The sequence below is a fragment of the Poeciliopsis prolifica genome, unplaced genomic scaffold, assembly GCF_027474105.1.
Source record: "Poeciliopsis prolifica strain line A6 unplaced genomic scaffold, Auburn_PproV2 SCAFFOLD028, whole genome shotgun sequence".
NCBI classification, from domain to species: domain Eukaryota; kingdom Metazoa; phylum Chordata; class Actinopteri; order Cyprinodontiformes; family Poeciliidae; genus Poeciliopsis; species Poeciliopsis prolifica.
In genome coordinates, this window is record NW_026562403.1 from 5,885,794 (window position 1) to 5,898,296 (window position 12,503).

Genomic DNA, 12,503 nt, shown 5'->3' on the forward strand with positions numbered 1-12,503 from the left:
CTGTCAGATATCTGAATATCATAATCCTGGATTGTATGAACAACAAACCTCAGAGACCTTTAAACATTTATACTGAGATTGATTGAATTGTACACAGGTGAATATTTAGTATTTTAACAATACTATGGAGTATCAGAGTAAATAGATCATTGTACAACAGTGTGACCCATTCTGCATATTTTATTTGTAAAAACAAAAATCATATCACACTTTATGTCTGGTATTTTTTTCTAATTCCTTCACAATTTGAAACATTTACAACACTTCAATAGCAAATGGTCCCAAAAATCCAGGATAAAAAATATAATCTGCATTGTTTTATTGGTAAGATTGACTGGATGGGACCATATTTTATTTGTTTACTTCATAATTTAAGACCAAACTTATTTGAGCAAAAATACATTTTTAAAAATGCTTGAACAGGGAATGACTAACTTAATACTTTCCAGTTACCTAAACATGTTAATAATTCAGCTTCTCCAGTATTGTAATACTACAAATCATATTAGATTAAAAATGATACAAAATATTGTTAGACTGACATTTGTAAACAACAATAATTACAAAAGTGGTTAGAAATTGTGCAGATAAATCCTGTTTGCCTCTAAAACAGATCGTCTGAGGGATTCCTCTCATTTTCTCCTGAATGAAAACCTGAAAACAGAAAGAGTCCAGAGTCAGTTTACTTTATCATGTGTGACCAGTCATGGTTCCTGTACACAGTCAGGGAAAGTAAGTTTTTTTACTTCTGGCCTGAAAAGGCATAAACAACATTTTCATTTCCAGAATTTTTTCTCCATATGATTAAGAAATATAAATCCTCCCATCCTTACATCAACCCATCTTCCATCCATTCTTCAATCAACAATCTGTGATATGTGCAATATATGCTCATATTCTTTTTTTCCCCCATGTGGAGCCATCACTTTTTGGCCTCTAATATTTTGGATAAAGTTGTTGCTGTGAGACTCTTGACTAGCTGGCTGAATGTTACATTGGCATGAAAAATGTAAGTTCATAACATTTGGAATATATTAGGCAACAGCGACTTTCCTCCAATCTTTGCAATATAAACATTGAACACACTGACATTACGGTGGCAAAACATTTATGACATGTTGTGCACCCCTATTTTAAAGTATTAAGGGCTGAGTAGATCCTCACACAGAATCTACAATTTTAGAGATGCTACAGCTCATACAGAGAGGTGAATGGTAAAGAAAAATAATGTATCTAAGCAATGTGGGTCAATCATATGATATCGTTGCAGTTTTCGTCAAGTATCACAATTTAATATTTCCTGATATTGTAGAAAAGCCTACAGTAAGGTCAGATAAGGATATACATGTACATTAAAGACCCTTAAAGGCGATCCTAGAGACTGAGAAACCCAGGATTTTCTTTTGGGAAAACTATGGAACGTTGATAGGAGAAATGCTTTGCTGTCCTATCACTGGAACGGTGGGTCCAAGTCAGAGTAGCTTGTAATTACTGACAACAGTTTAGAAGACGGACACATTTTCCAGCCTCACTCTCTCCTCACACAAACATTCTCTGCATCAGCATGACTTCGCCGGGTCACAAGTACAGCATTAGCGCACAGGAGAAGGGCTGTAAGGATAATCTGCCTGTTATCTTCACCTCAGCATCATGTGACTGAAGAAAAAAACAACAACTTTGAATTCCATGCATTTTACCTGCGATAGTGAAACTTGTTTTAGGCATTAAAAATATTTTTACTTTAGTTATTTCTTTATTATTATTATTTAGATCTAAATATTTGTGACTTACAGTTTTCCTATAGTTGTCTTTTCGTTTATTGTGGATGAACTGTCCTGTGTGGCTGGTGGCACACCCAGGTCCACGTCAACCATGGCGGGTTCAGATTGAGGTAGAATCCCACTGCAGAACAATTGGCAGGTTCACTTGGAAAGATGGTGCAGCAATTTAGAATTAGAAATAGCTTTCAAAGTTGAGAAACTTGAAACGTTTCACACTATTCAGCAGAAATTCAGTCTTTTTCTCTCTTTTAAATAAAAAGGTTACAGCAGATATTTGTATTATGGTCAGACTTTAAATGCAAAACCTGCAAAAATGACAACATGTAGACAAACACTAACCATAACCATATACGTTTTTTTAAATAGAAAAAAGGGACATTGCTGCTCTGTACAGCAAGTACTTTGAAACAAGCACCTGTGAAATTTGGACCTAAGGTAACACTTTATTGGGACAATAATATTTTTAAAGAACGTGCAAAAGTGATAATATGAAATATATCTTTAAATCTTCATCTCCAGGATGTCCCAGCCTCTTTTCATGAGCTGTAGTGTCTATGTTTGTAAAGCTGCTGCCATAGAGAACAGAATGAGTTGATGCAAATGGTCAAATGTGTGTATACATGCATATCTATAGACATATATATATATATATATATATATATATATATATATATATATATATATATATATATATATATATATATGAAAGTCTATCAAAGATTGCATGAAATGTTTTGCAACATTCTGCAAATCGCACTGCTTCAGTATAAGGAGCAGCTGTGATAATACATCATTTATAAACGTTAGCAATTTTGAGCATAATTTGAAGCTTGTTTTTGCTTGAATCAAAACATTTTTCTCATCCAAGTTCAATTTTGTGTAGATACACTTAAAAAGAGTCATTTCCTTTGGAGGAAATCATACAATGAGAATCTCATGACAGGTGTTGCAGAGGGGTTGCTTTAGAAACCCCTCTTAAACTCTTTCTGGTGCTTCTAATGCAAACAAACAAGAACTGATTAACATGATTGATTTGACATTAGTGGCGAAACGGTGCCAGCAGCCAGGCGGATCAATCAAGTTTGAATCAAACATCCTGATTGGTGACCTCTTATACAGCTGAAGCTCCTCCTGGGCCACCATGAGCTGAGCCTTCAGCTGGTTCCTCTCCTGCAGAACCTCCTTCAGCTCCTGCATGGTGAAGCGCGGTCTGTTGGGGTCACTCAGGTCCACCACCAGTTGATTCGCTCCCACGGTTTGCTGCTGGGACAAGGAAGACGTCGTTAAGCCCTCTGACCAGAGCGCGAGCCCCGGGCGGGAGGATGGAGAAGCTCACCCCGCTGTGTCCGGAGGAGGACGAGCCCTCCCGGATGATCCTGTCCAGCTCTGCCTTCAGGTTGTCCCGCTCCATTTTCAGCTCCTCCACCGACAGATTGTACTTGTTCACCAGCGTCTCAAACATTTCCAGGACTCGGACGATCCTGAACTGTAAATCAGACACTTCCTCGCCGGCGCCGCTGATTTTTAACAGGTCTCGTCCGATCACGTAGGAAATGTCGTACACATCTTCCACGGTGAGCTCAAAGGCGTCCTTCTCGAAGGCCAGAGCGGGTGACGGCTCTTCACCAAACTCCATCGCGACACTCCTGAAGTTCACGGAATAAAGTCACCTTTGAAACGACGGACCGCCTAGAAAAGTTCCAACTCAGCGACTGCTCTGTTTCAGACTTGAATCGTCTAAAGTTTAAACGAAGGTAACAAACTTCCAGCGGAGCAGCACTTCCCCCGTCACTCGTCCTCCAATGGCGTGGCAGCAGAGGAGGGCAACGTATCCTAGCGACAGGTGAGCTCAAAGATCGTCTACGGTGAAGACCGTTCGCTCAGAGACGATCAAAGCCTAAACGGAGGTCGTTGATTTAAAGGAAAACTTGGAAGCTCGTCCGGATCATCTGTTCTTCCTTATACCCAAAAAAAAAACTGTCAGGATCAAGTGACAGATCACGTGACTAAATGTTTACGGCTTTTATTGCCTTCTCCATTGGTCAAGAACAGATCATTGCTTCTCCACGCTAAACACTGCGCGACTGTGAAATCCACAAAACACGAGGAGCGCCATGATCCTGTAGTGCTTTCCAGAATCGATGTTTGTATCCAATAGACGCGCACATGCAAAATAGCAAAAATAAACTTTTATTACAACATCATTTTACATTTACTCCTCAGCAGACACAGGATGTTTTCCACTGCAAATTTGTTGCATAGTCATTGATAATAAAGCATTAAGGCTGTGGCTTAAAAACACCTTTCACATAGATTCATTTACACATTTTGAAATGTCCAAGTAACTTGTTAAGGCACAGTTTGCTGCATGATTCAAATGATACTGCAAAGCTTAAAAAAAAAACCAATTCATTAATTCTCATTATTTTCAAAGAACTCCACAGTTGTTCTGTATTGAAGCTTTTTGGATTCATTTAAAGCTCTTTTCAATCTGGCCATAAGTAAAGCACATAAAAACAGACCCGTTAATTCACATTGATGTAAATGCATGAACTAGGCAGGGGCTGGTTATCGACATCAAGGCATCCAGAGATTTTAAAAACTCATGGTTTCAAATGTCGGAACTTTTTTTTGTGTCATTCCTCATTTCTGAATGAAATCCCTCAATAAAATGTCGTGAAAGTGCTTGAGTTTTGTCCAGCGGTAAAGAACATAAAAAATTTAATCCTCTCCTTTGCCAACTGTTACTGCGCACTGCAAATCAACAGTAGTACTTATTACTTTTTTCTTTAAAATAAAAGAAATCACAATATTTTTGACATTTCTGATTGTTCTTGATTATAACTACAATACAAGATTTTCTAACCGGCCCATGTCTAGTATGAACACAACATAGGATTAGTTTAGAATCATTTCTGCTGTTAAATCAGTTCTTTGTGTCGAGATGAACATTTCCTTTAAGACAAGTCATACAAAGGAAACAAGTCTTCTTATTGGCAACAATGTGGGATCATCTGCGATTAAACCGGCAGCCACCATTGGCATAATGGCAGTGAAGATCCTGTCCAGATAGAAAATGGACAAAAGGTTGAAAATAAAACAAAAAATACATAGAGTTTCTGAGTTTTTATGGCTGTGTTACTATTTATTGCAAATTCCTTTGTTAATATTAGAAGTAAAAATGGGAATTAAAAACCTGGGATCAGATGGTGGAAGAAAAAAAAAAAGGAATCTTTTTACTTACAGTCGTCTTATTCCTGATTCAGGCTGATCAGCTGAAGTTAGCTGCGATGGGGTTTTTGTGGCAGAGACACTAGGACTGGTGTCATCTTCCAAGTCCTCACTGAAGCAAAATGGAAGTGTCATTACTTTTCAGTGCCAATGCCAGAGTGAGAGAATTCAAACCAAATCTTACCTTTTGTAATAAGCCAACTCTTCCTGAAGCACGAACACCTGGGCTTTGAGTTTGTTCTTCTCCTGCAGGACATCCTGCAACTCCTGCAAGGTGAAACGAGGTTTGTCTGCCTCATCCTCAGACTCTGCAGGGGTTGACTGTGTCTGCAGTAAAAACACATACTCAGCGGTTCCCTTGCATCAACAGCAGCAACAAAGCTGGCGGCTGAGTGGGCCTCTGGGCAGCCAAGCCGGGAAAATGATCACCTGGTTGTCACAGTGATGGTAAACGATTTGCTGCGCTTTAAAGAAGGCCTAAGGTAACTTGAGACAGCCGATTAGCAATAAATGAGTAAAACTGTTTCAAAATAAGCAGTTTAAAATGATAATATGCTGTATCCAATAACAGAGATGTAGAAATGATTTCTATCAACAGCATGCACTTCATTGAAACAAGCTCTTACCAGAACATGTGCTGCAGCGTTTTCTGCTTCAGTAAGGTCTCCCTCATTCTTCCCATTTGCTGTTGTTGACAGAAGTGAGAGGCTCTTGTCAGACTCGAGGCACTTTGCAATGAAGCCAGGATCCCCTCCACACTCCACCCACACAGAACGTGGTTCGACAGAGTCAGAAAGAATGGTTTCTGCAGCCTGGATGCGGCACAAAGAACAGCCCATGACAGCACAATGCAAAATACAGTGGATGTTTTTACATTTGGTCTCATTTCAACCACAAACCACGTATTTTATGTGACAGGCTAACACAAAGTAGCGAGGTGGTAGGAAGATGGTGCACGATTTTAAATAAAATCGGTGTTCTGTAGAACCACCTGTTGCTGCAAACTGCATATCTGATGGTGTTTTACTTCATTCAGCCAGTCCTGCTCATCGAGTGGCTGAAATTTTATTCATTCATTTTTGTGCAAAAGCTCAAGCTGAACGTAGAGTGTAGACGTTTGAACTGCAGTTTTCAAAAGTTGCAACAGATTCTTAATTGCATTTAGATCTAGACTTTGACTGGGCCACTCAGCACACGTTCAGCTTTGATTTGTATTATTTTTCCTGCTGAAGAAATGCTTCCCACAGTATAATGCTGCCACCACCATGTTTCACTGTTGTGATGTGTCCAGGGTAATGTGCTGTGCAAGTTTTCTCCACATGGTGTTTTGAATATAGGTCAGTAAGTGCAATTTTGGTCTCATTTGACTAAAAAATCTTTTCCTGACCTGTTCTGGATTTTTTATGTTGTGAGTAGCAGATCTGTGCAGCTCCTCCTGATTTGCTATGGACCTATTGGATGTTTCTCAATTTTTTGCCTGGCCTGTTAGTTTAAGTGGACCATAAGTGATTAGGCAATGATTTAGAAAATTGTTTACATTTTTTCTCCCACTTTACAGTTACTACATGTTATTCGGTGTATCACAAACAGTCCGACGCGCTTCTTACCGTCATTGGCGCCGATGTTGGTGAAGAGTTCCCAGATCTTGTTCCCAGAGGGGATTCTATCTCCAGAAGTTCTCTTTCTAGTTCCTTCTCCTGGAGCTCCTTTGTCAGCCTCCTGACCTCCAGCTGCAGCGCTGCGTACTCCTGCTGCTGTGCCTGGGCAGAGGCCTCCAGCTCAGCCCTCTGCTGGATCAGCGTCTTGCCCTGAGCCTCCATCACTCCGGCCCTATGAAGGAGGTCCTGGTTGATTCTGATGAGCCGATGCTGCTGCAGCTGGAGCTGTTTTTGAGAGAGTTCAAGCAACTCTAATTCATGTCAAAGATGGCGTTGACATGTTTTGATTAAAGATCAAATCCTCACCGCTTCAACATCTCCGTTTCTTAGCGTTAGCTCGTGGTCTTTTGCACGGATTTCGTCTCTCTGTTTATCCACCAAATCTTTTAGCTTCTGCATCACTTGGCTTTCTTTCTCCGACATTTGTGCTAATAAGGAAAACATCATCAGTGATATGAGAGCCATAATAATAAATCCCCACAGAAAAATCTCTTATTTTTTACAATTGTGTTATCAGACAGACAGTAGGAACAAACCTCCAAACGCTTACTTTCATGCAAGCAAGGAAGAACAGCAAACATTATAAGATGCTAAAATGCTTATTTCCACTTTTAATATTCGATCTATTTAAGGCTTGCTTGGATTTTCTCGTATAATGATATCATTTCATACACCGTTAAGAAACCTAATGCATCAGTGGATACAGTAATCTGGTCATGCAGAACTAATTTATTGAAGTGCACAAATCCATTAGTGAACGTGTGAGTTTAGAGCTCACACTGTAAGCACAGCTGCACTCACTAAGAGTCTCACACAACAGATATATTTTGGTCTGCTTCAAAAATAGTCTCCTTTCCAAGCTCCCGACTGACCTACTTTGAGGTCAACTTACAGACGTGTATTTTTATGTAGGTTTCTGAAGACTTTTTGAAAGTCTTTTTCTAACTTTTTGCTTATTTGCTAATTTTCAGTTTACTTTTTTAACCTCGCTGTAACACTAAATTGTGGAGTGTCGTGAGAAAAAAGTGGACAAATTGAGGCCAAATGAAAGCCTGAGTCAAAAAAAAAATACCTTAAACACAAACTGTGTGTAAAATATTATTTTTAAGATAAAGGAAATAAAAATGTCCCAAGAGATGCATCACATTTTTGTTGTATACCAAGGCTTCTATGCCGAGTTGTCTTTAAAGTGTAGATTGGTTCATCCTTTGAGTTTATTGCGTTTTTATGCCTGAGTGATCAACAGCAGGGAAGAGTCAAATCAGAATTTGAGCTGATATCTAATATTATCTTTGTATTTGCACGAGTATAATGAACTGCGTTTTCTCTGCACTGATTACAACATAGCTAATAATCAATCAGAAAGATGCACCCACCTTCGTGTTTCTGTAGGTCCTCCTCCGTGACGGGGGACTCTTTCAGCGAGAGGCTCACCAACAGCCTCTTGTTCTCTGCCTGAAGCTGGGTAGTTTGAGACAGCAGGTCCTGGACTTCTCCCCTCCACACATCCTCCACCTGCTCCAATTCCTGAGCACAGAAGATATGACAGCAGATTGAATTTGTACAGCAGATTGAATTTGTACAGCATGGTCGTGGTTTACTGCCTTTCTTCAGAGCACGATCTGAATCCAAGTCGGAGGTAAAGCAAACGTCCCATCTTTGTTTAAATAAAAATGTGAACATTTATCAAATATGTGTAAATGTTTCATCATGAGGTGGAGATGCGTTTCTTCACCAGAGGCAAAAGTACCCATCAGAGTTACTGTGAATAAGAATGAAGCTCAATCCCTACACTGAACTGTGGCCAGAGCCAAATGGTTTAGTTTCAACTTGTATGCAGTCAAAATCCAAAATGTAAATTTATGTTAAAAAATGCTCTTTGTTTAATTTAACAGAGCAATAGCTACTTGCGATAATTATGAACAAAGATCAGTCCCCACATGTTCAAGCTGGTAAGTGAAAAACACTTACAGCATTAATGAGAGCAAGAGAGAGTTGATTCCTGGGGCTGAATATTAACAGATGTGGAGCTTATCAGGTTTTCATTGTGTAAAAAAAAAAAAAAATATATATATATATAGTTTCCTTTTTACTTCAGAATTGTAAGTTATTTTAATTACTTAAAATAACTTAATTAAAATAAAGATTTAGGTTGCTCTATAACCTAAAATCTCAGTGCAATGCGTTGGAGTTTGAGGTTGTGGCCTGGCAGGTCGCGGAGTCTCTTCACTGACCTTCTGGTGCTTCTTCTCTTGCTCGTATCTGTCGCTCCGCTCCCGCTGCAGTCTGTCCAGCTCCCTGCGCAGCTCCTCTGCCTCCTGTCCGGCTGCTCCGCGGCCCACGAGTGCCTCCAGGAACTCCAGAAGCCGCACCACTCGGGGCACCACCCCAACCAGGCACTCGCACCCGAACCTGTCGATGACCCGCTCAAACTCCTGGCCGAGCACCGCCGCGATGTCGTACACGTCCATGACGGTGAGCTCCGCCGCGGGTCTGTCCAGCGCTGACATAACGTGGGTCTCTGTCTGTCCCTGGCTCTTTAATTGCACCCTGGAAATCCAGCATATCTCTGCTGACCTCAGAACATTCAACAGACTCGCATTAAGAGTGGAGATAATGAGTTTACGGAGGCGAGTTTGAACGCCGAGGAAACTTGTTGGAGTTTCTTGACAGTTCAAACCCGACCAACCGCTGCCGTGCCTCTCTGCCACTGATGCTGCCTTCGTGTCAAACCGAAAACTCGGAAATTTAATATTCCACCTATTAAAGTGCAGTGGTACAAACTTAACCGCCTTCTCACTTCTGAAGTCAATGGATAAAGTGAACTAGCATTTATTTTATGACTCGTCTTATTTAATCAAGCTGAATGGCGAAGTTCTGTTTGTATATTAGTAATTTAATTAAAAAAAACAAACATCCACTTCACAAGGAAACAGTGGATTAATATTACTATAAACATAATAAAACATCAAACTACCAGCCGCCTTAAAAGTGGAGCTGTTCCTTCCCTGTTTGCCTGGAATAACTTCACTGCACCGGCAATGAGAGAGTCTGCTTTCCAGAGGGCTAAGAAACGGCAGTGTGTTCTCTCTCAGAAAGCTAGCCAGGCTGAAGATGCTACTGTGGACCATGACTACACGGCACGTCCACCCGCAGGGGCCGGGGCGGATGTGCGCATGCGCGGGGCCGGGTCCGTAGTGCGCATGTGCGGGGCCGGGTCCGTAGTGCGCATGCGCGGGGCCGGGACGGATGTGGGTTGGACAATTTCCGGTGGCTATAGCGTTAGGAAAATGGCTCAGTCTCGGCGTAGTTGTTTTGTTCAGTCCCTGGTTGTTCATGTGGGGCAAGAAAACAGCCATATCTGTCATATCATGCGTTCCCGACGGACCCGGACCAACGGAGGCAGTGGATCCAGGCGATCCGAAGAGATGAAGGTCCGGACTTTTGCATAAAGACGGGGAACACTTTCGTATGTAGCCACCATTCACACCGGAGGATTTTGTGAGCGGATCCACCACCAGCCGCCTTAAAAGTGGAGCTGTTCCTTCCCTGTTTGTCTGGAATAACTTCACTGCACCGGCAATGAGAGAGTCTGCTTTCGAGAGGGCTAAGAAACGGCAGTTTGTCCTCTCAGAAAGCTAGCCAGGCTGAAGATGCTACTGCAGACTATGACTACACGGCACATCCACCCGCAGGTAAAATATAGTATATTTTCCATGTAAGATAATTTCAGTAATATATAACTGTTGCTATATTATTATTATTATTATTATTATTATTATGATCACATAATTATGAGATTATGTCGTCATGTATGTTGTGGAGAGATTAAGTCAATGGCTGTATACATACATGCTCCGACTCACAACATATATTGATCTTCACAGAAGTAATGTTTCAAATATATATTTAAAACTTGTTGCTAACCGTATGTTTTGCTATTTTATTTTGTGGTTTTACAGGTGCACTTGATGAAGCTCTGGATTATATTAAGGAGGCCAGACTTCAAAAAGTCGATTTGTCTGCCACACTTTTAAGCTGCTACTGTGCCTCTGATGACCAGATCCGGGTCTACACCAGATTTCCATCTGAATGTGTGTTCCGGACTTCTGGGAGTCCATTGCACCCTCTGCATCACTCCTGGTGTTCTGGACCAGAGCACAGAAACTTGGAGAGGAAGCATGTGCTGAAGCCAGCCCTGCCCGCTGCATGCCTCTGATTGATGAGTTCCTGATGTTCTCATTCAGGGTTGCTGTGGGCATGAAGGAGCGGCTCATTGCTGACATGTTTCAAGTCAGTATAGCTACTGTCAGCCGAGTGACCATCACCTGGGCCAACTACCTCTTCATTGTGTTCTCTTCCATCAACCTGTGGATTCGTCGTGAGAAGGTAAAAGCCAGTATGCCTCAGAAATTTCTGAAGTTCTCTCCAAATGTCCGTGTCATCTTGGACTGCACAGAAGTTGCTCTGGAAACGCCATCATCCCTCACCTTACAGTCTGAAACGTTCTCTGCCTACAAGAACCACACCACTCTGAAAGGGCTGATTGGAGTTGCTCCCTGTGGGTTGGTGACATTTATTTCAGCGTTGTACACAGGCTGCATCTCCGACAAGAAATAACAAAGGTCAGTGGAATCCTTCCTCTGCTTGAGCTGGGAGATGAAGTCATGGCAGATAAAGGCTTCCTCATTCAAGACCTCCTTCATGAAGTTGGAGCCAAACTCATCATTCCACCATTTAGGCATCCTGGTCAGTTCAGCAAGGAAGAGAGAGAGGAGACCCAGACCATTGCTCGGCTGCGGATCATTGTAGAGCGAGCAATCACTAGAGTAAAGTGCTACCACATCTGGGATTCCCCGGTGCCTCTCACTTTAATAGGAACTGTCAATCAAATCTGGCACAACTGTTGTGTTTTGGCAAATTATCAAGGCCCATTTTGTGTTGCAGACTAAATTATTTCTGTATGTTAATTGTTGTAATGCTATGTAAAAAGTTAAATGTCTAGACTTTTGCAAAAAATATTCAATTAAAACACACTTTAGCAGCACACTTGACTTTCTTTTTGTATTAAGTTGAATTGCAAGGAAAACAAATCAAGTACAATTTACAATATCTAGTAAAAACAAAAAAAAAATCCATAACTATTTTATAATTGATTTAAAAAAATACTTAAGACAACCTCAAGGAGAAAAATTTTAAAACATAAGTTTGAAGACAACTGCAATTAAGAAAACAATTTTTTGTAAATTATCCAACTGCCTTTTAAAGACATTTGCACATCTCTGTATGTTTCATGACTATTTACAGTGATTCACACAGCTTGAGATTGGATGTTTGAAATGCAAAGGAACAAAAGGGTTAGTTACACATTTTATAATTCTTATTGCATTGACATGAACACATCAATGAAGGTGTTGAAGTGAAATGCATTAAGTCAATTCAACAAAACTCAAAATTAGAGCATCAGACCAATAAAAAAAACATTTCAATACAGAAATATAGACTAGATTAAAACATACTTTTTTTTGTATTTTTACTTTTAATCTGACAGACAAGCCTCAACGAGGCATATTCGAATTTACAGAATGCAATTGACCCACATTTAAATACTTAAAAGTCAGCTTATTTGGCATCATTCAAAGGTTTGGACAATTTTTCAGTGGTTTATGCTCCTTTTAGACAAAGGAAAATTTTTATTTCATTCAGTAACTGAAAATAAGTTTATATAGATTTTTTTAAAGCATATTTTTGCTAAAACTATTTACTAAATTATACCTCCAAAAGCTTCCCAAGTTTGTAAAATGTATTTTGTTTTCAATGAAGCAACACAAGA

The 12,503-nt window shown here is 40.3% G+C and overlaps 2 protein-coding genes across 2 annotated transcripts; both read right to left on the reverse strand.

Moving 5' to 3' along the window:
• Window positions 1-162: 162 nt before the first annotated feature.
• rilpl2 (Rab interacting lysosomal protein-like 2) lies at window positions 163-3,669 on the reverse strand. Its single transcript, XM_055048888.1, has 4 exons — window positions 3,118-3,669; window positions 2,890-3,041; window positions 1,792-1,902; window positions 163-654 (listed from the first exon to the last, which is right to left on the reverse strand). Exons 1-4 carry the CDS (start codon window positions 3,415-3,417, stop codon window positions 633-635), a joined length of 585 nt encoding a protein of 194 aa, XP_054904863.1. The 5' UTR covers window positions 3,418-3,669; the 3' UTR covers window positions 163-632.
• A 286-nt stretch (window positions 3,670-3,955) lies between these two features.
• LOC129371964 (RILP-like protein 1) lies at window positions 3,956-9,393 on the reverse strand. Its single transcript, XM_055048887.1, has 8 exons — window positions 8,905-9,393; window positions 8,047-8,197; window positions 6,977-7,098; window positions 6,620-6,895; window positions 5,639-5,824; window positions 5,197-5,339; window positions 5,026-5,124; window positions 3,956-4,842 (listed from the first exon to the last, which is right to left on the reverse strand). The coding sequence occupies exons 1-8, from the start codon at window positions 9,178-9,180 to the stop codon at window positions 4,749-4,751; spliced, it is 1,347 nt and encodes a 448-aa protein (XP_054904862.1). The 5' UTR covers window positions 9,181-9,393; the 3' UTR covers window positions 3,956-4,748.
• Between the last annotated feature and the right edge of the window lie 3,110 nt (window positions 9,394-12,503).